Raw genomic sequence first — 27101 nt, 5'->3', positions numbered from 1 at the left:
AAAAAAAAAAAAAAAAAAAAAAACCACCGAGTTTAGAGAAAGAAAGAAACACACACACACACACACACAGAGGAAAGACTGACTGAGCTCACTGGACTGAAATAGGCCTAAGACGTTAATGTTGGTTATCTTTCAGAAACAAGATTGTATTTATTTCTAAAAATTAGTAACTTGATGCAGCGAAAGCAAGCAATGAAGGAAGTTTACAAATACGCTAACAGCCATCCTAAGAGTAAGAAAGAATAAAAGTGAATTTTCCCCTTTTGGTCTTTATTTTCCAAATTACAGTCACAGAATTAAATTACTTTTATAATAGTAATTTTTAGTTTCTGTGGGAACGGAGGCTTCAACAGAATTGCTGCATTCTGAATCCACAAGTTTCAAACCACTGGTGTTTTTAAATCTTATTTGCCATGTTGGTTACATCACAATGAAAAGTCCCTCTCTGCTTTGCCCTCTACTTTATCTCATCGACCTTTGATCTGCTTAGATTTTTTTCCTTTAACTTAGTTTAAAAAAAAAAAAAGTCAGACATTCGAGAATTTCACTGGGTAAGGATTTCTAATCCTACTGATAAAATAATATTGCACACGCTTGAACATGGACACATTCTGCTACCTGTGCTATGGCATCAGTGGACAGTAATAGACTCGGGTCATCTCCATCCTTGCAATGAAAATGTCAGATAAAGAAGCACTTAAAATCCAATTCTCTTTCCTCCCCGCCAGCTTTTTTTTTTTTTTTTAGTGTTTATTTCCTTGTTTTGAAAGAGAATCTCAAGCAGGGTCCACACTATCAGCGCAGAGCCTGACGTGGGGCTCGATCTCACGACCCTGGGATCATAACCCGAGCCACAATCAAGAGTTGGATGCTTAACTGATTGAACCACCCCGGCACCCCTCCCCCACCGCAGTTTACTCCCAGTTAGTCCTGTACCAACTATTCTCTGTGTTGTTGCTAAAAGGACTACCATTGCCTCTGATGCTCTGGACACTGAAGAGTGCAGAAAACCTCCACTGTCTCCTGACGTGACACTGGGAACGGGACTCCCAGTTCTGTAGGGCTTTGGCCACCTTGGATCTGGATGGGATGACCCCAGCAAAGGCCTCTAATCAGGTCTCCAGCACCTCTGTTCCCAGTTCGCCCTTTACTTCCGAAGAGCACCATACACCATTTCCCCCTGTGCAAACTCCCCCGTCTGTGGGATAAAGTCCAAAGGCCTGAGAAACAGAGCCTTCCACAACCACTTTCCAGGCTGTCAAGCCAAAGGGCAAATCCGTCTTTCCACTTCTAGCCTCTGCACCTTTGCACATGCCGGACTCTACCTGCAACATCCTTCTTCTCATTCTTCTGTGTGCCCAGCTGACACATTTCTCCTTCAAAACCTCAGTCATGAAATACCTCTTCTTGAAGTTCTTTTTGCATCCCTTCCTCCCAGGGAAGGCCAATCGCTCTTGCCTGTGCGTGCTATGCTGTATACAGACGTCTTTGTTCTGGCACCTATGACTGTCAGCCCCAAGAGTACAGGGGCTGACCTCTATTCATCTTTGTGCCACTACTGCACTTCTATTCTGCTTTGGCCCAGCGTCAGAGAAACAGAAGGCACTCCATGTTTGTAGAGTGAAGGCTGAATGACCCAGCTCATGGACCACCTCCCTTTCAGGGTTACTGCTGCCCCAGACAGGCCTCCGAAGAGAAAACAATGCATTGGGGGTGGGGGTAGGGAAAAATCTTGCTATAACTCATTCATTCAAGAACAACTCTGGTGCACCTATTATAATAGCTATGGAGAATTTTTTTTCTCTTGAGATAGAGAGAACAGGTAAGTAGGGGAGAGGAGCAGAGTGAGAGAGAGAGAATCTTGAGCAGGCTCCACAGTGAGCCAGGAGCCCAACACAGGGCTCCATCCCTGGGACCATGACCTGGGCTGAAATCAAGGAATCGTACACTCAACCGACTGAGCCACTCAGGCACCCCTGGAGAATGTTTTTTAAGAGATACAAACCTGGTCCCTGCTTTCAAGAAACACACAGTTGATCAAAAAAAAAAAAAAAAAAAAAAAGCTATATTCAGATAAGTTTAAATAATCATACCATATGACCAGGTGTCAAGGAAGTTTGAAAGAAAATATATACCCAAGAAAGTCAAAGCAGCCTGGCGAGGACTCAATTCCAGGTCTCCCTGTTACTAGCTCTTATTATCTGTAGGACCTTGAGTAAGTGACTTCACCTCTCTCTGCCTCAGTCCCCCCACCTGTAAAGAGGATGAATTCTGACCTCGTATTGTACTACTTCCTCTCCTTCTCTCTGTTCCAGCCACTCTGGCTCTCTTTTACTGTTCCTCCCCTGTTCGGCTCACTCTGGACTTAGGACATTGACACCTTCTGGTTCCTCAACCTAGAACGCTTCTCCCAAATCTGAACCATTCAGGTCTCTAATCATACAACCTCCTCAGAGATAATTTCCTGACGACCTGCCCTAGATAGTATCTCCCCTCCCATGTCCTGCCTAATGCCCATACTCGGATTTATTTACTCCACAACACTTACCAGTGCCAAAAATCACACTATTTGTCTACCCTTTTTTATTTCTGCATCTCCCACTAGGACATAAATTCCTTGAGGGCAGGGTCTTAGTCTTAATTGGATCCCCAGTGCCTAGAATGGCTGGCACAGAGTAAATACTAAAAAAAAAAAAAAATTGTTAGGGGCACCTGGGTGGTTTAGTCAGTTAAGCATCTGACTTTGGTTCAGGTCATGATCCTACTGTTCATGAGTTCGAGCCCCGCTTTAGGTGAAGCGCTGACAGTGTGGGGCCTATGTTGGATTCTCTCTCTCACCCCCTCACTCACTCATGCCCCCCCCCAAAAAAACACAAACAACTGTTAAATAAGTGGCGATAACAAAAAAATAATACCTACATCAAAGGGTTTTGTGAGGATTAAATAAGACAGTGCACATAAAAGAATATAAAGTGCTTAGTACAGTGCCTAGCAGGGAGTAGGCTCAGTAATATCAGCTAATACTATTCTCTAAGAAATCCAGAAGAGGGTGAGGTCAACACAGGGAGAAGCAGTCACCAAAGTTTCAAGGAGGAAGCACCTTGAGCTTGATCTGGAATGACAGGGATTGTTCTGATGGGTAGAGAGGTGGGGGCACCGTAGGGAGTTAGAAGTGTGCCCCTGTCTGAGCCACCCTCCCCCATGTGTTCTTTGCACCTCCATTAAATGCAGAGCCATCACACTTAGAGGCATCTATTGACCAGCCTCTGTCTACCCATCCATTAATCCACTTACCTTTCATTTCTGTACCACCAGATCCTAAGACAAATTTCACTACAAAAGGGCACAAAATAATGTTGTTGAGTTCACTTTAGAAATCTGTAGACCAGCAATTCAGGCCTACATGTCCATCCTAAAGAAAGACTCAAGTGTCAGCATTAAAAATCATGTACAAGGATGTCCTCTACAGCATGGCTTGTGAAGGGAGGAAAAAAAGTTAGAAATACACAGAATGTCCACCCACAGGGAAAAAATAAAACTTACTATGGTATGCATCCATACTGTATAGAGGTTAAACTGAACAACAAGATAGATGTTTATGTACTGATATGAAACAATCTCCAAAAGACAGTTCTATGGGGGGGGGGGGGAGAAAAGAAAGGTTGGAGAATACACACTATGTGATCTCATTTACAACAAACAAACAAAAATTTTAAAACCACATCCATACAAAACCTAAAGATTTATCTGGAGATACACACACACACACACACACACACACACACATTTTTTAACCACTGTATTTTCAGCTCTTCAGTACCATGCCTGAAACATGCAGTAAGTAAGTGTTCAATAAATATTTGCAGAACAAAGGATGACATATGTAAATGTACAGAAAAGGATTAGGAAGCAGATCTGCTTTTCATGCTCAATATTTCTGTGCTGTTTGCATTTTTAAGTCACCACATTAATGCGTTACTTGTATAATTAAAATGAATTCAAAACAGTTCTTTAAAAAAAAGTTGCAGGACCTGGATAAAAAGAGACCCGCGCACTCTTCATAACTTCGCTGGGTAACTAATTTACTCGTCCTGGGCAATTAGGGCTCTTACACAGCAACTCAACGCTCACTTTACAAATCCAGCTTCAGACATAAAGAGGAGTGGGAAAGTGCTGGGTTTTAAATTGTTCCTGCAAACCCGTGAAAGGCATAGCATTTCTAAGGGCGCTCTCCTGGAGCTAGGGCTCTAGCCCCCTGCCTTCCTCTAGCAAGCCAGGCCGCAGAGAAAGGCAGGCAGGTGGGCGTGGAAAGTCCTCCAGGTAGGTGTGAGCACGCGGCGCTCGGGTAGGGAAACTTACTTTCCAACCGGCCCCTACTCTAGCAGTAAGCTGCCTCTCCTGCTCAAGCATCCTCCTCCGGAGGAACCAATTTCTTCTGTGATCCGCCCAGAGCCCACAGGTCACCTGGTTAGTGGAGAAGTGCGGTGTTAAAACCCCGGGAGCGGGCTGTGGGTAGCATCTCTGCGGTTCGGCTGTCTCACCCGGGGAAGGGTCTGGAAAAGGTCTCCTGCATTTCAGACCAGGGGATCAGCAGCCCTCGCCCCACCGGCTAATTCAAAGTTGCGCGCCCTGGCGCCCTGGCCCTTGGGGGGGTGCGGGGATAAGCGCAAGGGCGGAGGGTTGGCCTCGGACCCTCATTCACACCCGGAGGCGGCCCTGCCCGTGCCCCTAGCGGGGACCGGTCCTCCCTCCCAAGTCTCCGCTACCTCGGGCCGGTACGCTGCGGACTCGGTCTTAGGCCCCCGGCGTGTGAAGGACAAGAGGGCGGGCGAGCGGCGCAGACCCGAGCCGGAGATGCAGATCCCAGGGCTCGCCAACCGCCGGCGGAGAGGTGCGGCGTGGCGGGCACCTTCTTCGGGTCCACTCCGCACAGCTGCCTCTCAGCTCCGCGCTTCGCTCCGGGGCGTCGCGGTGCCCAAATGCCGCAGCTGCCGCGGGAGTGAACTCCGCACCTGGGAAATCGATCCGAGATGCGCAAGGGCCTCCCATTGGTCTCAACGGCCGGCGGGCCCCGGGCTGGGGGCTTCCAGTGGGGGAGGGGGCCGAGGGCGGGTGCCCGGCTGTCTATCACAGGCCACGCCCTCTCCAGCCCTACTCCCACTACGGCCCCGCCCGCCGGGGGGGCGGGACCCTTGTGCGCCACGCCGAAAACTTGTCTCCTCCCCGGGAGATTCTATTGACTGGAAGGCCGTGGGAAGCTACTACCAGCAGCCAATTGAAACGCGAAATCTGCCCCATGGGGGCGGAGAGAACACCGCCCGCTTCCTCGGGAGCCAATAGAGAAGAGGAACAGCGAAGCGCTTCCTGAGTTCGGGGGTCGAGGGAAGATGGCGACCACCAAAGGGGGTTGGTGCTTGTGCGAGTTACTGAGGTGAGGAGCTGGTGGTGTGGGCTCGCAGGCGTTTTCTGTTTCGCGGTGGTTCTTGTCCGCCCAGGGCAACTGAAGTTTGCGGGGAAGGGGGATCTTCTAGTCACGAATTTAGGCCTCAAGGATAGCGCTGTTCTCACTTCGGAGTCTTTTAATTAGACTGAAGCAGACTGGGTTAAAGACTCAGTTAACCGCGTTTTCTTCGCCTGCCCCACTTCTGGCTGAAGGGTGCAGTTTCCCTTCCTTTTTCTTTTTTGTTCGCACTCCAACTATTCTGTTATAAGTTATCCATATTCATTTCTCGTTTTCCTTTATAATTGAGCCATGGATCATTTTCCACACTATCGTCTCTCTTTTTGGTAAAGAATAAACTGGCTCTTGTCACGTCTTAGTTTCCCCTCTTTCACTCACCAAAATGGTCGCTGTTAACATATGTCACTTAAATATGTTAACCTTAAAAATAAAACAGCTATCTTACCGGCAAAAATGGTTTGGTTGGTTTTGTTTGTTTGTTTGTTTGTTTGTTTCGGGAGTAGCAGAGAATTGCATTTCTGGATATACAAGCTATTACAAAACCATACCTGGCAAGTTCTACCAACGAGAGGACCGTTGTTTTATGGAGAAGGAGGAAGTTGAAAGGGTGGGGGGGTTGAAGTCGGCTGGAGAAAAGCAAGAGTAGTGAGGGTTTCTCATTGGCTGAGTTGCAGGAGTACTCTTGTAGGAAATGCGTCGTACATCTCTCCCTGTTGGGGCCTGTTAGTGGCCATTCCATCGTGTTTAGGATTCTACTGTTGGATGCTGTAATTGACAGTCCTTCATGAAATTGACATTTGAGTGATAGGGCTCCTCTGCGTTCCCCCTTCTGGCCTCCTGACTCCATTTTAGTGAGATTTCTCTTTATTTTCACAAATAAAAAGTTTATGTTGAATCATCTGCTTCATGATCATCCATTGATCTTTATTTCCGGTTGATGTAGGAGTAATACAAAATTGTATCACATAGGTAATACATTGTTTCTTATAGAAGAGTTAGGAAATAGAGGAGCAAAAAAGAAAACTGGCCAGGCGTGCTACCATCTGGAGATAACTACTGTTAACATTTTGGTGAAAAAAAACCCAGACTTTTTCCCCCCTACTTTTATTGTTGTAATACTACTGTTTTTTTACGTGACTTGCCCTAAATTTATTTAAAAAAAAAAAAAAGACCTATTATATTCCAGCTACACAGTTCTTTTAACACCTACCAATTTTTGTTCAGGTTGAAATTTGTAATTAACATGATAGCATCCTGCAGTGTATACATATCCTCTCCAAAATTCAGGTATTGTTTCTTCATTTTTGTCCCCTCTACTCCAATTTCTATAATGATTATTTAAAACATTTTGAACAGGAAAGTCTATTTTCAGAGGCTTCATATTCTTCCCTGACATTTGAAATATCCCTGACTCAGTGCTTTGCGCATCACAATGGCTAAATAAATGTTTGTCAAATGAATGAGTCACTGTTGATTAGTTATCTGTTAAAGCCTTGGGTTTCTGTGGTAAACATTATTTAATGGCACATATTTTTAGTTTATATACGTGTGTGTGTGTGTATACTGTATAGTTGAATGTTTATTTTTGAGAGTGAGAGAGAGAGAGCATGAGTTGGGGAAGGGCGGAGAGCGAGGGAGACCCAGAATCTGAAGCAGGCTCCAGGCTCTGAGTTGTCAGCACAGAACCCAATGCAGGGCTTGAACCCACAAACTGTGAGATCATGACCTGAGCCAAAGTCGGATGCTTAACTGGACTGAGCCACCAGGCGCCCCTATTTTTAGTTAGATTTAAACAAATTCTAAAATGGATAGTTTTGATGTGCAAGTACTGTGGGATGTTTAATAAATTTATATAGTCTGTATCTTTGAAACTAAGAGACTCAATAAAGGACTGGCTCAACTTTAGTTATTAGTAGGATTTATTTTTTCTGATTTTAAGTTAAATAGTTCAGTTTGAAAATCCTATCACATGAATCTTACCACTTAACTCATTAGAAGGAAATGCCATAAAAATCCTTGGATTCTATGGATCAGCCTCATTTTAAATTAAATGGGCTTTTAACTTTTCCTGGGAAAGCTGTATAATATTCTTTTTATGAACAGATATATTCCAAACATTAAATAATTGACAAATCTTACCACTTATGTTCAAACCCTGTTCATCCTTTAAGTCAGTAGTTCTCAAAGTATGGTCCATAGACCTTGACAGGTCCTCAAGACTCTTTTAATAGTTCTTCAAGATCAAAACTATTTTTATAATAATTTATGCTAACATTTGCTTTCTCATTATGTTTACATTTGCACCAATGGTGCAAAAGTAATAGTGGATAAAACTGCTACTTACTACAAATCGAGGCAATGAAATCAAAGTATACGAGAAGTCTTGTGTTTTTCACCACCGTGCACTTGCTAAAGCCAGTTTTACTAAGAATGTCCTTGATGAAACAGTAAAAATTAATTTTGTTAAGAATTAACCTTGAGTTGAATACATATCTTTTTAATATATATAATGTCTTCATAGTGAAGTATGATGCTTCTCTCAAGGAAAAGTTCTTGCATGATTGCTAAGTTGAAAGCTGAATTAGACACTTTTTTATGGGACGTGGTTTCTACTTGAAAGAATGACTGACAAACTATGGTTCTTCTGACTTGGCTTTGAAAATGAATGAAGTGACCCTGTCAGTTCAAAGAAAACAAGTGACAGAATTTATTGCTAATAATAAAGTTTGAACTCTCAAGTGAAAATTAGAATTTGGAGAACCTGTATCTGCCATTCAAAGCTTGACCACTTTCCAATAATTAAAAGATTTTCCTGAAGAGATGGGTAGTGATATTAACAAATGTGATTTGGGGATATTATACAATGAAAAAATGTGCCCACATTTGGAAAGTCTGCATGAGTCATGAACCAATATTTTCCAAATAATCAAGTCATGACATTACAAAATCATGTATAGGTAAAAGATCCACTTAAAGTACAAGATTTCAGTATAACACAGTATGAAAAGGACATTGATTGGCTTTCAAACTCCATGTTGCACCTGACAATTAAGAAATTACCACTTGTCTAATTTGGTATAACATCACAGAAAAATGCTGTAACCATCTGAAAAGGGTATTTAAACACACTCCCTTTTCCTACTACATATCTGAGTGAGCTTAGATTTCCTTCATATACTTCAAGTAAAACAACATATCACTAAGATTGAATGCAGAAGCAGATATTAAAAGCCACTATCTTTTGTTAAGCCAGACGTTAAAGAGGTCTGCAAATATCTAAAACAGTAATACCCTTCTTACTGAGTTTCTTTTTTGTTTGTTTGGAAAAAAGGGCTTTTTTAATAAAAATGTTTTATATTAACTTGTAATGGATTTGTCATTGTCAGAATAATTCATTAAATTCCTCAGTTTCATTTCTGATATGCTAAATATTGGTAGATATAATCAATGTAAATGAGTATTTCTCAACAAGGGCTGATTTTAACTTCTGCAGGACATTTAGCAATGTCGAAATAATTCTTATGGTCATGATTGGAAGGGTACTGTAGGCATCCAGTGGGTTGAGACCAGGAATGCAGCTAAACATCCTATAATGCATAAGACAGTCCCTGCAGACAAAGAATTATTGTGGTCTAAAATGTCAGCAGTGCCGAGGTTGGGAAATCCTGATAGAAATAAAAGCTGTATGGGGTCTTCAGGAATTTTTAAGAGTTTAAAGATATCCTGAGATCAATCATTCTAATAAGTCAAATACGTCTTCAAACAGTGCACTTATTCACGATAGGAAATCCCACATGAGAAGTTTGTTTCCAAACTAAATATAAGTAAGATATTTATTTCTGCCAGGGCTCCTGGGTGGCTCAGTCGGTTAAGCATCCAACTCTTGTTTTGGCTCAGGTCATGATCTCATGGTTCTCATGGCCCTATGTCAGGCTGCACTGTCAGATTTTCTCTCTGTGCTTGGGATTCTCTCTCTCCCTCTCTGCCCCTCCCACTTACTCTCTGTCTCTCTCTCTCAAAATAAATAAATAAACTTTAAAAATTAAGAAAAAAAGTTATTTCTCTGAAGAATTTATGTCTTCTACTTATGGACAATGAAAACTATGCAAGTACACAAAATATCCCCATACATGCTTGGATCATTAAGCCCTTCAGAGCCCAATCTGCTTTTCACTACCACATACAAACTTAGAGTCTGTATATCTATGTCCCCCACCTGTCACTGCTCCCCACCAAATACTTGAACTCCCCCGCCCTGAGTTTTCATTATTTAAGTTTTAGTATTTTAGTGTTTTTATGTGTTACAAGCTCCCCGGATCCTTTATAAAGGGTAGGCAGGATATAAAAAATATGAAGCTAGATACCAGCTATATTGCCCAACGCTAACAGAAAAACACACTTTGAAAAATTATTTTAACATTATCTAAGAGACGTCTGAAGAGGTAAAGAATTTTGTATGCAGTCAACAAACACGGATGCCTTCTCTGGGCCAGGCGTTATGCTAGGCGTTGGCATCCAGTGGTAAACAAGCCTGGGTCCTTCCTTGCCTTTGCAGAGCTTCAGTCAGCCTGGCAGTAAGAGCCTTTTAGCAGTCAGTGGGGGAGTGAGTATGGAGTAGAATTTTCAGGGCATTTATGGCAACTCATTTAGAGGCACATAAGGAAAGGCAGTGTTCTAGGGTCATAGAAACAGATCAGATGCAGAACTTGTAATAGAAATGGAGAGATCTAAGTTCCTCTCACCCCAGAAATTGTTCTATTTGAGGCGAAATGAAAGAATAAAAATGATTTGCTACCTTATGAAACATTTAACTAATTAAATGTTCATTACTAGTTAAATGTTCATTTTAACTAATTAAATGTTCATTGATCATTCAGAAGACATACTGCTCGGGTTCTGTGTTGTGATTTTTGAGGGTCAGATGCCATTCCTGATCATGTCTTGCTTAGGTTAATAAATTTGTTTTTAGTCCTTTTTTTAAAAAAATTTTTTTTTTTTAACATTGATTTTTGAGACAGGGAGAGACAGAGCATGAACAGGGGAGGGTCAGAGAGAGGGAGACACAGAATCTGAAACAGGCTCCAGGTTCTGAGCTGTCAGCACAGAGCCCGACGCGGGGCTCGAACTCACAGACCGCGAGATCATGACCTGAGCTGAGCCGGCCGCTTAACCAACTGAGCCACCCAGGCGCCCCTGTTTTTAGTCCCTTAACACATACACTGTTAGGAGAAAAGTGGCTCAACATTGATTTTTACTGCTGATTAAAAAGTATTTCGTTAGCAGACTCCCAGGTATAAAAATCTCTCTTTACTACTGATATATAAAGTGGATATGTAAAAGTGGACTTTAATTTGTTGTTTCTGTTGATTTTTATATTTTCCTTCTTGTTTCAGGTTTTTTTATTCATTATTCCTCCCTGGCCTGACAGTATGTGGAATTTTATGCATATGTTTGTTCATTATCCTCTGGGGAATCAGACTGCTGGTACGAAGAAAGAAAGACTCAGTAGCAACTAGCAAAAATGGGAAAAATCAACTGGTGATTGCATTTTTTCATCCGTACTGCAATGCTGGTGGCGGAGGAGAAAGAGTTTTGTGGTGTGCCTTAAGGGCTCTGCAGAAAAAGTAGGTATGCATCTTTCTTAGCTCATTTGCTGTCGTATTACCTTTAAAAAAAAAAAAAATCATTGCCCAGAAACTTAACTTTCTCTCACCTTACTCGTGGCCAGGAATTAATTGTTCTTCAATAAGGAAACGCTCCAGGGGCGCCTGGGTGGCGCAGTCGGTTGGGCGTCCGACTTCGGCCAGGTCACGATCTCGCGGTCCGTGAGTTCGAGCCCCGCGTCAGGCTCTGGGCTGATGGCTCGGAGCCTGGAGCCTGTTTCCGATTCTGTGTCTCCCTCTCTCTCTGCCCCTCCCCCGTTCATGCTCTGTCTCTCTCTGTCCCAAAAATAAATAAACGTTGAAAAAAAAAAATTTAAAAAAAAAATTTAAAAAAAATAATAAGGAAACGCTCCTGTTATGTGCCAGCCTGCCTTACAAGATCCTGTTGAATTTTAGTTGATATGATAAAGAAATGGAAAGGGAAAGTATCCACCCTTTAATGGCAAAATTTAGCGGGGATAACTGTCACCTTGGAAGAACGTGTGGAGAAGTTGAATAGTAAACAGAAATATATCAAGCAATACCAAGGAACACTTTAAGCCTGAATACATTTAGTCCATGGTGGCACACAGGAGATAATCTCTGTGAGAGCATCTATCTGATTTTAATGTTGATATCATTACCAGTTAGTCTTAAGTTACCATGTTCGAAAGAATATGCTACTACCCGGTCATTTCATGTTTTAGGCTTCCTTCTCCCCACCTGCATGTCCAAACGTAGGAGGAATAAACACAGTAAAGTACAAATTCCATTTGTGGTTTTATCATAGGAGGAAACTATTATTCTTCCCTGGTTACGCTACTTCCTGGCACGTGCCCTTCATCCAGTTCCAGAGCCTTCACACAGAATTCCCCTCATTCTACATCTCTGTTTCTTGGCTCATCCTGGCTTCCAGCCACCACCCTTGTATTTCCTCTGCCATCTTCCATAACTCCCTGGATCTAAAATGTGTTCTTAGATCTCAGCTTACTGCCCGCCTTTCTGAGGTCTTCCCTGCTCCTTCTCTAATCACTACTGCTCTTTCCTTCTCCTAACTCTGTGCATTAACTTGTCTACCTGGATTCTCTCACTCTTGAGGGCAGCGGTCAAGTTTTGTGATAGCTCTACTGTACTCCCCAGAAAACTCTGTTATTCCCAAGTCACCTGCGGGGAAAGAAGTCCAAATCCTCAGTAGAACATGGAAGATACTTTTTCATCTTGTTCTTGCCACATTTTATTTTTCATCCCTCCCCATTCCTTCATGTATACTTTGCTCAGCACACTGAACTAGGAGCATCAGGCTCTCTCTATAGATTCCTTGCCTTTCCATACGGTGTTCCTTTTTTTTTTCTGACCTTTTTCTCCTCAGCTAATTTCTACAAGCCTCTCCTGACTCAGCATAAACTACAATACACTTTTCATTTGATCTAGAAATATTTCTTGGGGACCTACTGTGTGTCAGGCACTGTTGAGTTGAGATTGAATGGTGAACAAAATAGATCATGGATCTTAGATTTTAGTGGAGAGGAGACAAAATAATACCTAAAAAGAAAAATACCAAATGGTGAGAGATGCTACACAAGAAATTAAAATAGGACTCCATACTTTATTTTTTTAATGTTTACTTATTTTGAGAGAGAGAGAGAGAACGGGAAAGGGGCAGAGAGAGGGAGAAAGAGAATTCCAAGCAGCTCTGCACTGAGCAGAGCTTGGGGCTTGATCTCATGACCATGAGATCATGATCTGAGCTGAAATCAAGAGTCAGATGCCTAACCGGCAGAGCCACTCAGGTGCCCCGGGAATGATTCCATACTTTAGACTGAGTAAGTAGGGAAAATCTCCAAGGAGGTGATACTTCACTGAAGTTTAAATGACAAAAGCAGCTGACGTACTGAGCATTTACTATGTGCCAGGCATTGTTTGAAGTGTTTTACACCTGTCAGCTCACCCAATCTTCAGAGTAACCTTACGAGATTGTTACTGTTACCCTCATTTGACAGATAAGGGAACTGCATTACAGAGCCCATGTTGTAAATCACATGCCATACTGTCTGCCTCAGGAAAACACAGTGAAGATGAGAAAAGAGAGTTCAAAACGGAGGGAACAACTCTGGCAAGTCCCCTAAGACTGGAAGGAGCCTGTCTCGTTCAGAGAAAGGAATCCAGTTTGGCTGACCCTGTGGGTACGTGAGAGAGCGGAGGCAGGGTCCAGATTATTCAGGGCTTGAGTGAGTAGAGTGAGGAGTCTAGCTGGTATTCTAAGTGCTGTGGGAAACTATATGAGTGTTTCAGACAGAGAGATGATATTCTGCTTATCTGTTGCTACGTGACAAGCCACCCCAAAACGCAATGGCTAAAGCAAGAATTTCTCATTATTTTTCACAGTTTGGGGATTGATGGGCCCTGTTTGAAATCCTGCATGCCAAGCTGCTGCAGTTAGATGGCAGCTGGCTCCAAGTCATCTGAAGGCTTCTCCACTAACATACCTGCTTCCTGGGCTGGGATGATTGCAACAGTGACAGTGGGTGAGGGTGGAGAACACTGGTCAGGCATCTCTGTCGCCCGCAGCCTCTCTACGTGACTCGCTTGGGCTTGCACACAACATGGCAGTCTCAGGATAGTTGGACGTCTTATGTGACAGCTGACTTCTCTAGAGCAAAGCAGAAATTACCATCCCCATAGAACTTGGCTCTAGAAACTGGCAAAATGTCACCTTTGACATAGTCTATTGGTAAAAGCAGTCACAGAGCCCGTCATTCCAGGGGAAGGGACATAGATCCCACCACTTGATAAGTGTCAAAGAATTTGTGGCCCTCTTTAAGCAATCGGAGATGACAATCGTTTTTACGTTTTATAAGGATCATTCCAGGGGCACCTGAGTGGCTCAGTGGGTTAAGCATCTGACCCTTAATCTCAGTTCAGGTCATGATCTCACGGTTCTTGAGTTTGAGCCCCGCTTTGGGCTCTGCACTGACAGTGCGGAGCCTGCTTGCGATTCTCTCTGTCTCTCTGCCCCTCTCCCTGCTCATGTGTCCAAGCTCTCTCCCTCTCTCTCTGTCTCTCAAAAATAAATAAACGTTAAAAAAAAAAACAAACACCTCAGTCTAAGGATCATTCTGCCTGTGGGGAAGTGCAGTTAGATACTCATCCTTTGGGTCTGCACAGCATCCCATGGCTGTCTTTATCAACACATATCACAGTTTTGCAGTTTTCTGTTTATATCTGTTTTCCCCACTGAACTCAGCTCCTCGAGGGTAGAGACCCTCTAATCCCTGAATCCCCAGAACCTAGTAGCTCATACTAGATATTTAAGAAATGTTTTATGACTCAGTAGCCAAAAACACCATCAGAGCAAATGCCAAAAGCATAGTCATAAGAATATATACTTTTAAAGACTTCCATTATTATTATACCCTATCTGATTTTGATGCAGGCACCTGATCTAGCTTTTAGAATCTTATTGCATTTCTCAGATAAAAATAGAGTAACGCTTTAGCATCTATGATCCTGTCTAAAGATACATTTAGTAAGTTTTAACTCTTGTTTAGGAGTACGTTATTGATATTACCATTTTATACTGAAAAGGTCGTCAGAATAAAGTTTCTGTGTATTTCATAAAAGCGGAAATGTCAGCAATTTCTGTTGATGTCTGCTCCATGCAAAACTCTCAGAAGAGGAAATAGCAAAGAACTCGAAGTCTCATTTGGAGGACTAACATTTAACTCCCAGGACAGCAGAGGACTTGGGATCAGCAGACCAAGTGCAATGAAGGAAAAACAGTGGAAAACATTTTTTTTCAATATAGAAATAACCTTCTTTATGATTGTGACAAAATAATTATCTCCAACTTTTCTGCTCGATTTTAACCTAAACCAGTGAAAATCTTAACTACTGCATTCTGTTTTAGGTATCCTGAAGCAATTTATGTTGTGTATACTGGTGACGTGAACGTCAGTGGTCAACAGATTCTAGAAGGTGCTTTCCGAAGATTTAACATCAGGCTCACTCACCCAGTGAAGTTTGTTTTCCTGAGGAAACGCTACCTTGTGGAAGATTCGCTCTATCCTCACTTCACACTGCTGGGCCAAAGTCTAGGATCCATTTTTCTTGGCTGGGAAGCTCTAATGCAGTGTGTTCCTGACGTTTACATCGATTCAATGGGATACGCGTTCACACTGCCTCTGTTTAAGTATCTAGGTGGTTGTCGCATTGGCAGCTACGTTCATTATCCCACGATCAGCACTGATATGCTGTCTGTAGTGAAGAACCAAAATGTCGGATTTAATAACGCAGCCTTCATTACCAGGAATCCTTTCCTCAGCAAAGTAAAGCTCATCTATTACTATTTATTTGCTTTTATTTATGGACTTGTGGGTTCTTGCAGTGATGTAGTGATGGTCAATTCTTCTTGGACACTAAACCACATTCTCTCACTGTGGAAAGTCGGGAATTGCACTAATATTGTTTACCCACCTTGTGATGTACAGACCTTTCTGGACATTCCCTTACATGAGAAAAAGACAACCCCAGGACATTTGCTGGTTTCCATTGGCCAGTTCCGGCCTGAAAAGAATCATCCTTTGCAGATCAAAGCCTTTGCTAAGTTGCTGAATAAGAAGGTGGCTGGATCACTTCCTTCCCTTAAACTTGTCCTCATTGGAGGGTGTCGTAACCAAGATGATGAGCTCAGGGTAAACCAACTGAGAAAGCTTTCTGAGGATCTGGGAGTTCAAGAAGATGTGGAATTTAAAATAAACATTCCATTTGATGAGTTAAAGACTTACTTGTCTGAAGCAACAATTGGTCTGCACACCATGTGGAACGAGCATTTTGGGATTGGTGAGTTTGTCCTTTCAGCGACTCGTTTGGTGTCCTGAGATGGACATTTGGGTTCTCTTGATAAAATATTTTTTTTAAATTTTTTTTATATGAAATTTATTGACAAATTGGTTTCCATACAACACCCAGTGCTCATCCCAAAAGGTGCCCTCCTCAATACCCATCACCCACCCTCCCCTCCCTCCCACCCCCCATCAACCCTCAGTTTGTTCTCTTTTTTTTTTTTTTTTTTAATTTTTTTTTTTCAATGTTTATTTATTTTTGGGACAGAGAGAGACAGAGCATGAACGGGGGAGGGGCAGAGAGAGAGGGAGACACAGAATCGGAAACAGGCTCCAGGCTCCGAGCCATCAGCCCAGAGCCCGACGCGGGGCTCGAACTCCCGGACCGCGAGATCGTGACCTGGCTGAAGTCGGATGCTCAACCGACTGCGCCACCCAGGCGCCCCAGTTTGTTCTCGTTTTTAACAGTCTCTTATGCTTTAGCTCTCTCGCACTCTAACCTCTTTTTTTTTTTTTTCCTGCCCCTCCCCCATGGGTTCCTGTTAAGTTTCTCAGGATCCACATAAGAGTGAAACCATATGGTATCTGTCTTTCTCTGTATGGCTTATTTCACTTAGCATCACACTCTCCAGTTCCATCCACGTTGCTACAAAAGGCCATATTTCATTTTTTCTCATTGCCACGTAGAATTCCATTGTGTATATAAACCACAATTTCTTTATCCATTCATCAGTTGATGGACATTTAGGCTCTTTCCATAATTTGGCTATTGTTGAGAGTGCTGCTATGAACATTGGGGTACAAGTGGCCCTGTGCATCAGTACTCCTGTATCCCTTGGATAAATTCCTAGCAGTGCTATTGCTGGGTCATAGGGTAGGTCTATTTTTAATTTTCTGAGGAACCTCCACACTGCTTTCCAGAGCGGTCTTGATAAAATAATAATACTCTAGAAGTTCACATCAGGTCTAATTCTCCTCTCCCAGTCTGCCAAGTAAACTTTTTTCATTTGAGACCCTGCAGGACATAACAGTATGTAGTCAATAATAATAGCTGATATTTATTGACAGCTTACTGTGCATAAGTCACTGTTGAGATCTTTACAAGTATTATCTGATTTAATCCTCTCTGAAACCCTGCTTGATGTACTGTTATTTCCATTTGACGAATAAAGAAACTCAGGCACAGAGAGGTTTTGAACTTGCCCTTGTTCAGCCTTAGCAATAAGAGATAGAGCTTGGATCCTAACTCAGCCCCTGCTCTTACCTACCAGTTTCTCTGCCCCACCTAACCCTATGTCTGGACTGGTACAGATTCCTGGCCTAATCTCACTGAAGGACCAAATCCGAATCTCCGGGTGGGGCCCAGGTAGATGTATTTCAGTAAACCTCATCAGGTGATTTTCATGTACACCAAAAGCTGAGCTGACAGGGCTCCTCATGGCAATTCTGTTGTTTCTTCTGTTGATTCCCTACCCATTATTGAAATGGCCTACCCTCCTTTTTCTGCCAAATCCCATTATAAGTGTCTGACTTTCATCTCCTTAGCCTTTAATTTAGCCTTTCTTGTTTATTCTAGCACAAGCTGCTCTCTATATCCTGACTTCCTGTTATGCATACATTTGGCATAAAGTCAACTGCTGTCTTGTGTCTAATTTGGTTCAACATCTATTTCTCAAATGGCTGCTTTGTGTCCACACTGCTAGGTGTTCAGGGAAAATGGAAAAACATAAAGTGAAGTCTCCTGTGCTAAGGCTATGATTTCTCTTACCCTCCTGTCTACCCCTAGTGGTTCGCACATTACTGAGCCCAGACATACAGCAAGAACTTTTTGATTCAGACCTTCTGCACAGGGTCTGACTCCCTGTGCCTCCTCCCACGGAGACTTACGGGAGCATTCAGTGTGCCAGGCACGTGGCGGGTGCTGGGAAAATGACTGGGAGACAGGACCTCTTGTTCCCTTCTGAGACTTCCAGCTCTGTGTGTGATACAGACCAGTTAAACAGCACTTTACTGGACACGGTGCTAAGTGCTGTGCCAGGGCAAGCGCAGGGTGATTTGAAGCACCCAAGAGAAACACCTAACAGATTTGTGAGGTCAGAGAACAGTTGCCTGAGGAAATGGTGTGATGCGTAAGCTGGGACCTGAACGGTAATTAGAAGTTAGCCGTGCAAAAGATGGGAGAATATCCAGCAGAGGGAACAGCATCGTGACAGGTGGGACCATAAGGGCACTAGCAGGTGCACTCAGGGAACTAAGGGTTCGGTATGGCCGGAGCACGCAGGAGGAACAACACGCTGATGGAGAGGGGAGCTGGGGCCAGGTGAAGCCAGTGGGAAAAGATAGACTGATTTTGAGTATTGGATTTAAAAGCTTTCTATTTCCTCAAGTTCACTGTGGTTGCCGTGGAGGGGTGGATCAGTGAGGAGCAGGGAGGGCCAGGGGAGGAAGGCAGGAGGATGTGTCGGGCTGCCCTGGCAACCTGGGTGACGTGCTGTGGTACAAACACGGTAGGCGAACACGCTCGAGGGAAATTCTGAGGCAGGATTGAACAGGACGTGGTGATTAATTGGACGTCTTACGTGAAGGAGAGAGAAGAGTCCAAGAGGACCTCCTGGGGTTTTGAGTGTAGGCAAATGTATGAACAGTGGATGGCTGTCACCTCGAGACAGAGTCCCAAGAGGAGAGGCAGTTGATGAGCCAGGTTCCCAGCAGGTAGAGTTAGAATGATCTGCAGGACACGGAGGTGGGTGTGTCCAGTGGACACTTGTCTCTACGAGTCTGCAGTGCAGGTGAGGGACCTGACCAGGAAACACAGACGGAGGAGTTCGTTGCTGTCCGGGTCGTTACGGAAGCCCCACGGAAGAGGGTCCGGTGGCCTAGGGAAAGTGCCCAGTGAGAAGAGGCCCCTGCTGCAAAATGCTGAGAACGAGCAGGGTTCAGAAGTGGGCAGAAGAGGAGGAGCCAGCGAAAAAGAAGAAGTAGAGGGAAGAGGGCAACCTCCTAATGCTGGAATTGGAACTCCTGAAATTTTGCTTTTGGTATCTCTTTACACCTTTTATCTTTCAGTCTGCCATCTTGCCAGCATTCTGTAGTCTACTTCATTTTATTACCTGCAAGGATCTGTTTTTTACAGACCGTTCTCTCGCCTGCTTGTCTGTTTCAATTAAGAACCAAGTAGCATTATTGTAAAGGCTAAAAACTAAAAAACTTAAAATTACTTGACACCATGGAAGTTTAAGTGAGCAGATTTATAGGCCCAACAGACATGTGGTTAAATTTCTCATGAGTGTCCTAAAATTTATAGAGGTTTCTGCTCATCCTTGTTCTTGTGAACACTCTCAGAAAGTTCAAAGACCACATGATTTTGTTTCTTTCTCAGGAGTTGTCGAGTGTATGGCAGCTGGCACGATTATCCTCGCACACAATTCAGGGGGCCCCAAGCTTGACATTGTCGTCCCTCATGAAGGAGAGATAACTGGATTTCTGGCTGAAAGCGAAGAAGGCTACGCGGAAACCATGGCTCATATTCTTTCCATGTCTGAGGAAAAGAGACTCCAAATCCGAAGCAGTGCTCGGGCATCTGTAAGCAGATTCTCTGATCAGGAGTTTGAACTGGCGTTCCTGTCATCTGTGGAGAGCTTATTCAAATAATGTCATATCTGTACAGATGAAAGATATTTTATATAAAATGGCGACATACCTTCATTCGTGAGTAATTTTTCTAAGCTTTTTCTGTATTGTAATAAAGTCAGCCTAAGCAGTGCTCTCAGCAGTATGTATATAGACAGGATGTTTATTTCAGTGAAAATGACAAAGGTCAAAATTACCTAAATTGTTTAAATGAAAAAATTTTAGATTAGGATTTTGTCTCAAATTCTGAAAAATATGGATCTGAAAGAAAAAAAATGAACGAACCATCTTAATTTTGGTCTAATTCACATTTTTTCAAGTCCTATTTGTCAAATCACTGTACTTTAGAACCCAGGAAAGAGAATTTACCTTTAGAAAAAAAGGAAATGTCGAAAGGAAAATGGAAGACTGATAATTAATAGTTCGGTACTTTAGAAATGTTCTGCTATCTTGGGAACACAGAAAAATTCTAGTCCATTTAAATCCTAAATAGTAATTGTGGGTGACCTTCTTGGATATATCTAAAGATTCTCTTAAAAGAGAAAAGAGACTTTAGGCAGGCTTAATCATGTTCTGAAAGCTTGTAGTGAAAAGGCAGGGACTGGGACCGCCCTGTGGGCATGTGTCGGCTCGCAGGGGCCAGGAGGCCTCCAGCGATCCTTCCCACAGCTCCATATTTGTGAAATTAGGTTTTTGTTTGGTGCTATCAGTACATTTGAGAAGGATGCTCTCATCATCCCTTCACATTTCCACATCGCAGGAGGCTGGAAGCTAGGTTTAAGTTGTTCAGAAGGTCTGAGTGAGATCGCTTGGTAAGTTGTTTTTCTGATAGCCATGATAGAGTAGCCAGATCCGTCCACCCAGTCTCCGTTATCAGCATCATGCCTTGTAAGATGATGAGGTGGCTTTTGAAAAGAGCACCGGACTAGCAAAACACCTGGGCCTGATCCCTGTGTCATCATTTGCAAACATCTGATCTCTTAATACTCAAGCTGCTGCTTAATCTTTTTGAAACTTACATTCTACATCCATAATCTGGAGATGCTGATACCTGTCCTCACTACCTCCTAGTGATTCTGAGATGGAAAGTATGTGAAAAATACCTGGATAACTATCCAAGTTTTTTAAAGGTACCTTTATAAAGTAATTTAAAGATAACAATTTATAGTATATGTCTTTCGTAATCCTCCTTATTAATGCATTAGGGTTCAGTGTAGGCGAGTGGTTACTAAGTCAGTAGCTACGAATCAGAACACATTTAACGGGACTTCTGTGCTGAATAACTAGTACGAAAAGTATGTGGCTGTGCAGATGCAATTACAGAGAACTACAGCGTTTGGCATTTTCTGCACACATAATTAGCTCCTTCTAGTTCATAATCCACCTCCTGCACAGTCTGATACATCTATATATATATATATATATATATTTTTTTTTTTTTTTTAATTTATTGTCAAGTTCGTTAACATATAGTGCAGTCTTGGCTTCAGGAGTAGATTCCTGTGATTCATCACTTACATGCAACACCCAGTGCTCATCCCAACAAGTGCCCTCCTCAATGCCCATCACCCAAATTCCCCACCCCCCCAACCACCCATGACCATCAACCCTCAGTTTGTTCTCTGTATTTAGAGTTTCTTATGGTTTGCCTCCCTCTCTGGATTTTATTTTTCCTTCCCTTCCCCTATGGTCATCTAGTTTCTCAAATTCCACATGAGTGAAATCATGTATCTGTCTTTCTCTGTCAATCTGATACATTTTTGTGTTAGGAGCATGTGAAAGAGGTATGTTTTTCCCTTCCAAACTCCTCTCATCCAGTCACCAACCTGGCCAGCTTCATCGTCTACTTCCAGTCGTTGACTCATCTACAGGCCACCTTCTGTCATCAGGTCAAAAAGCAGCAAAACAGAGGCCCAGGATGATATGACACACCAACATAGCTTTGGGTGGAGATGATTCAGTTTAGAAAAGAAAGATGGGGGTGTCTGGGTGGCTCGGTCAGGTAAGCATCCAACTTTGGCTCAGGTCATAATCTCGCAGTTCATGAGTTCGAGTCCCCCACATCAGGCTCTCTGCTGTCAGCGCAGAGCCCGCTTTGGATCCTCTGTCACCCTCTCTGCCCTCCCCTGTTTGTGCTCTTTCTCTCTTAAAAAAAAAAAAATAAACATTTAAAAAGAAAAAGAAGACTAGTGGACATTGGAGTTGGAAGGAACCCTACAAATCCTCTAATCCCGTTTTCTTCCTTTCAACTTTACAGACAAGAATCATTTAAAGACCTAAAGACTCCATTTCACAAAGCTGTTTAAGAACAAAAATTGGGATTATAACCTGGGACTTCTGACTCCAGCCCAGTTCACTTTCTTATCTTACAGCTAGTCTTTTGTGGTAAGATCCATACCACCGCCCCCTCAGTTTACCCATCAGCCCATAGAAAATCATGAGAATAAAGATAAAGAAATTGCAAGGGACTAAGAAGTAAAGGAAGAAAGGTTTCTGAAATCCCATAAAGCATTTCTTAATCTTGTTTCTTCAAAATTATTTTTTCATTTGTCACAAACATCACTGGAAACATAATTTGCATATATGTTCATCTTCCCTGTTCCTAATGTGATAGGACATGTCATTTTTTTTTTTTTTTTTTGGAAGGACTGATAACCATGGAAAGCATCAAAGCAATATGTCTGCTGTCTGTCTGAAGAACTCTTGAGTGACTATTCCTGTAAAACATTGTTTTTGAGTGGTCCAAACACAGTATATTTTGAACCCACAGCAGTGGGGACGCACATTCTTATTTCAGTTGTGCATAACAAAATACCTGTTCTTTGTATCTCGACTTGTATCTAAATATGCCTTTAATAGATACAAAATCTGTTTGTCTCTAAGTATGATAGGAAGTGGTTTTCAGTCTCTTGGATACTTTTCCACATATGGTGTATTTGTCCCCTCATGCAGGCTCTCAATTCGGAATTATCTGTTATCTACTACCAGTACTTCTAAGCTCCACATGCCAAGAATTTAAAAAATAAAAATGAAAAATTTAAAGATAAAGTAAAATTGTCTCGCCTCTAGTACCCAAGAAGAATAGGTTGTCAGGTTTAATAGACTTTTTCCTTTTAATGAATATTTCGGACCTACCAAACACTGCAGAACTTCCTATGTTTTAATAATTTTGGGGTTTCTTTTTTACAGTCATAGACAAAATTCTGAGAGAGTAGCCCCTGTAATTATCAGTGCTTTCAGAATATTTGTGTTTAATTATGTGAATGTACCCTAGACTCCAGGACTCTAATATGAATAGGGTGTCTGTGCTAAATCTTTCAGTGGGTACAACAAAAAAGTTAACCATGAGAAGCAATTCTGCAAATTACTAGAATCACATTATGCCGCTGTAATTTCCCCTACCTCTCCCACTGTTCCTCAGCTAATTCTTTTTCCTCTGTCCCCACCCTAAATCTAAGGCCACCCTTGGCTTCAAAGAAGCATCAGTTCTAATATTCGAGTGCTACGTGCTCACTTGGACTATCCATGGTACAAGATACTTAAAAGGGAAGTTAAAAGTTTGTACACATTTAAAGAATGATGAGTTTGATAGCTAGGGTACATAGTTACTAAGATGCATAATTTTTAATAAAATTTATTCTAAAAACACATGCAGGTGTGATCAATAGTTTCAACTTAACAAATGCAGCTACGTCTAAACCCAGAATAAAGTAGTTAGTTGTGCCTCAAGAACATGATTTAGATAACAGTGTACGTAAGATGGGTAAGGTGAATTAGGAGCTGACGTAGGTTGAAAAACCTTGAAGATATGTATACTTATCACAATGAATACTTCCTACTTTACAGCAAAGATTTTAAAATCTTACAATGAATAAGGGTTGGTGGCTGTTAGCTAAAGGAGACTTTAGCCACACATCTTGTCATTGGAGCAAACTTGATAGGCTTATTCTTAAACATTGACCTTTTTTAAAAAAAATTTTTTTTAATGTTTATTTGAGACAGAGAGAGAGAGAGAGAGAGAGAGAGCAAGCGTGAGCTGGGGAGGGGCAGAGAGAGAGGGAGACACAGAATCCAAAGCAGGCTCCAGGCTCAGCTGTCAGTACAGAGCCCGATACGGGGCTTGAACCCACAAACTGGGAGATCATGACCTGAGCTGAAGTCGGACACTTAACCGACTGAGCCACCCAGGCGCCCCTTAAACATTGACCCTAAACATTCATTCTTTTTTTCCTTTTTCTCTGCATATAACTGACTGGTCTTTGGATCTTTGGAATTTTCAGGAACCAAGTTTCATTCTCCATGCATTCAATTACTATCTAGAATGAGGATTAAATGAAGCATATTAACAGATTTATTATGCCTTAACCACATAATGTTCCAAAAGTAAAACACGTATACGCTGACCAGTAAGAGTCAGTAGGATTAATGATGCTTTAATCTTTCGGGGTCATGTGTTACCATGGTTGAAATTAACAGTGGTAAGAAATTTTTAAGTATTCTCAGCCTCATGATGTGACCATACTGAGCCATCTCTCTTAAAGAGCAGCTTGAAACTCTATACACCCAAGCTGAAAGGAACTTTCACCAAGGAAAATACAGGATGCATCCGACAGTTAGGGGAATCTTGATACTTTCCCCACATTTAATAAAATTATATCAAATGTAAATACTAAGCAGACCTTGGAAATATTCTGGCCAACCCCTCCTCATCCTTGTTTCATTGGCTTAGCAATGTATTAATGTGTAATTTCAGTTTTATTTTTATTCCAGAGCATCTATTTCAGGGAGAATTCTACCACTTAGAATTATAACCACTCTGTCCTTCATAGAAGCAACACAATAAATCAACAAATATCTATTAAACTCCAGGCACATGTTCAACACTGGGATTGTTCTCTGCTAAGCACCATATATAAAAAGATCAGCGTACGATGTAAGTAAGATATAAGATGTAAGTAAGATGATGGCTTCTTGCCTTCAAGAAGCTTATAATCTATACATTTGAAGCTATTAGAAATTAATTCAATAAAACATAATAAAATGAATATTTGGTGCGTAATTAACATGATGGGCCTTGATCCTCTCTTTGCTCAATTACCCTACTCTCTTGAGTGTCAACATCAGCTTCAAAAAAGTGTATTCAGTATGACTTCAGAAATCCCCAAATCACAGTTTTCTATAATGGCAGATTATTCTAAATGAATTTGTTTGCACATTGTATTAGTTTTCTACCATTGTCTTAACAAATTTAGTTAAATTTATCAAATTTAAACTTACCAAATTTAGTTAAAACAACACAAATTTATTATCTTACAATTCTGTAGGTCAGAAGTCTAAAGTGGATTTCCAGAAGCTAAAATCAAGATGTCAGCAAGACTGTGTTCCCTCTGTGGGCTTCTGGGGAAAGTCCATTGCCTGGCCTTTCCCAGATTCTAGAAGCTGCCTGTATTCCTTGGCATATGGCATGTTCCTACATCTTCAAAGGCGGCAGCACCAGGCTCATCCCCGCTCACCCTGACATCTCTCTGGTTCTCTCTTCTGCCTCCTTCCGCTGTTAAACACCCTTTGATTACATTGGGCCCACCTGGGTAATCAAAAACACCCTCCCCTATTTGAAGGTCAGCTGAGTAGCAGCCTTACTTCCACCTGCAACCTTAATTCCCCTTTACCATGTAACAATATATTCACATCACTGGGTGTGCTGCGGGGTGGCAGGAAGAGAGACTCATTATTACTCTGCCTATCACATCTACTGTCTGAAAGATTTCTTGATAGAAATTTTAAAGTAAAAATATTAATTTCTATACTCAAATTAGCCTTACTATCTAAATTGGGAGAAAAATTAATAAACCCCTGGGATGACTGGAAAACTCTTACAGAATGAATATTAATGACTTGGGCCCAGACGCTATACCTAATAGATACTAACTTATCACTTAAGAAAAAGTACAATAATCACACTTGTACATTTTGATGGGTTGTTGATGTTTCTTGGTTTTCATCAGCAATGCATACTTTGTCATTAGATCGAGTAGAAATATTCTCTAAACCTTCACTGAATTCTGCATATTTCTGTATGCTTATCTCCTCTCCTCCTAACTTTCCAGCACCCTTAGAAAAACCAGGAGACTCTTCTCTGTTTTCTTCCTCTTTAGAAGTAGCAAGTTTTTCTAGGGATTCTATTACTTCATTTCTCAACTCATCTTCAGATTCTTCAAAATTTCTGAAATAAGAGTTAAAAATCAACTTTATGATATCAAAATAATTAAAAATACATATGAAAGGTAGTTTCCCTTCTCATTTCCCACTCCCACTTGAGCAATTTAATAGATGCATTTTCCCCTACGTAATGCATTATTTATTATATCTGTCTGGTTTTCCTAAGAATGACAAAAAAACAATGTTGGGATAATCAGTATTCTATTTAGTTGGACTTGTGTTTGACAATTTTAATTATATTTATTAATACCCATCTACTCTTATGTTTAAAAAGTGAAGAAGAGAAAAAATAATAAAAGAATAAAAAACAGCTGCCATATAGTGAGCCCTTATTATATACCAGTGACTGCCCTTGAGCACTTACATAACTGTATTTCATCTAATATTAGCAACAATTTGAGGTAGACATATTCACCATCAATTTATTAAGAATCTGGGCTCAGGTTAATAAAACTTGCCCAAGGTCTCACAGATACTAATTAGTAGGACGAGGAACTGAAATTATATCTAAGACCTCAACACTGATATTTTTAGAAGGGAAGAAGGCAAGAGACCAAGAAAACCACATCAACAATCCCAGATATCTACATGGCAAGTAAAGAGGCTGAGGAAGATCTGGTAAGAGCCAAGAAAGTGTTCATCATGAAAGCCAAGGAGGCAGAGAATTTCCAGATAGGGAGCAGCCAAGTAAGAGGAAGACAGAAATGACAGTTGGACCTGGCAATTTCAAGGTAATAGATGACCTTTGCAAGAACATTTGTGGCCTGCTGTGTGGCAGGAGTGATTCTATAGTGGATCAAGAAAGCAGTAGGAGGTAAGCAAGTGACAACAAGGAGCTTAAACTCCTCTGAGGGGAGCCTGGCTCTGAAAGGACAGTGTTAACTTGAGAACATGAAGGCAGTGATTTTTTGGTGTTTGTCAAGATGGGAGAGATTTGGGCACGTTTATATGCTGAGAGAAAGTAGGGAATAGAGAGACATTAAAAATAATGGAGAGGGGCATCTGTGTGGCTCAGTCAGTTGAGCACCCAACTCTTAATTTTGGCTCAGGTCATGTTCCCAGGGTCATGGGATAGAGCCCTGCATTGGACTCCATGCTGACCATGGAGCCTGCTTAATATTCTCTCTCTCTCCCACTCTGCCTCTGCCCCACTCACAATCTGTCTCTCTCTCTCTCTCTGAAAAAAAAAAAAAAGAAAAAAGAAAAAAGGGAGAAAGACAGATAAAAGACAGGAACAAGTTCTCTGAAAAAGGCTGGGATTCAGAGTACCCATGCCAGGATGTGCTTTCAGCAGGAAGGGAGACAATT

At 41.8% G+C, this 27101-nt stretch overlaps 3 protein-coding genes across 3 annotated transcripts in view; 1 reads left to right on the top strand and 2 right to left on the bottom strand.

Moving 5' to 3' along the window:
• Nucleotides 1-5116, bottom strand: part of ATP7B (ATPase copper transporting beta) — a 72485-nt gene extending 67369 nt beyond the window's left edge. Inside the window, exon 1 of the mRNA XM_043578087.1 lies at nt 4767-5116. The gene's annotated coding sequence lies outside the window, so the exon portion shown is untranslated. The remainder of the gene's footprint in view (nt 1-4766) is intronic.
• A 134-nt stretch (nt 5117-5250) lies between these two features.
• Nucleotides 5251-23222, top strand: ALG11 (ALG11 alpha-1,2-mannosyltransferase). Its single transcript, XM_043578117.1, has 4 exons — nt 5251-5431; nt 10855-11085; nt 15011-15942; nt 19324-23222. Exons 1-4 carry the CDS (start codon nt 5388-5390, stop codon nt 19593-19595), a joined length of 1479 nt encoding a protein of 492 aa, XP_043434052.1. The 5' UTR covers nt 5251-5387; the 3' UTR covers nt 19596-23222.
• Nucleotides 23223-23902: 680 nt separating this feature from the next.
• The window catches only part of NEK5 (NIMA related kinase 5), a 60119-nt gene continuing 56920 nt past the window's right edge, over nt 23903-27101 (bottom strand). The window contains exon 22 of the mRNA XM_043578103.1: nt 23903-25797. Coding sequence (XP_043434038.1) covers nt 25530-25797 — 268 coding nt within the window. The 3' untranslated portion in view covers nt 23903-25529. The remainder of the gene's footprint in view (nt 25798-27101) is intronic.

Source organism: Prionailurus bengalensis, chromosome A1 (genome assembly GCF_016509475.1).
Source record: "Prionailurus bengalensis isolate Pbe53 chromosome A1, Fcat_Pben_1.1_paternal_pri, whole genome shotgun sequence".
Taxonomy (NCBI): Eukaryota; Metazoa; Chordata; class Mammalia; order Carnivora; family Felidae; genus Prionailurus; species Prionailurus bengalensis.
The sequence above is the reverse complement of the archived record's forward strand: the minus strand, read 5'-3'. Positions and strand labels throughout refer to the sequence as shown.

Excerpts from the sequence above, each read along its gene's own strand:
- ALG11 (XM_043578117.1), top strand. The coding sequence starts at position 5,388 with ATGGCGACCACCAAAGGGGGTTGGTGCTTGTGCGAGTTACTGAG. Across the intron at positions 5,432-10,854 it reads TGCTTGTGCGAGTTACTGAG|GTTTTTTTATTCATTATTCC; the intron begins GTGAGGAGCTGG and ends TTCTTGTTTCAG. Across the intron at positions 11,086-15,010 it reads TTAAGGGCTCTGCAGAAAAA|GTATCCTGAAGCAATTTATG; the intron begins GTAGGTATGCAT and ends ATTCTGTTTTAG.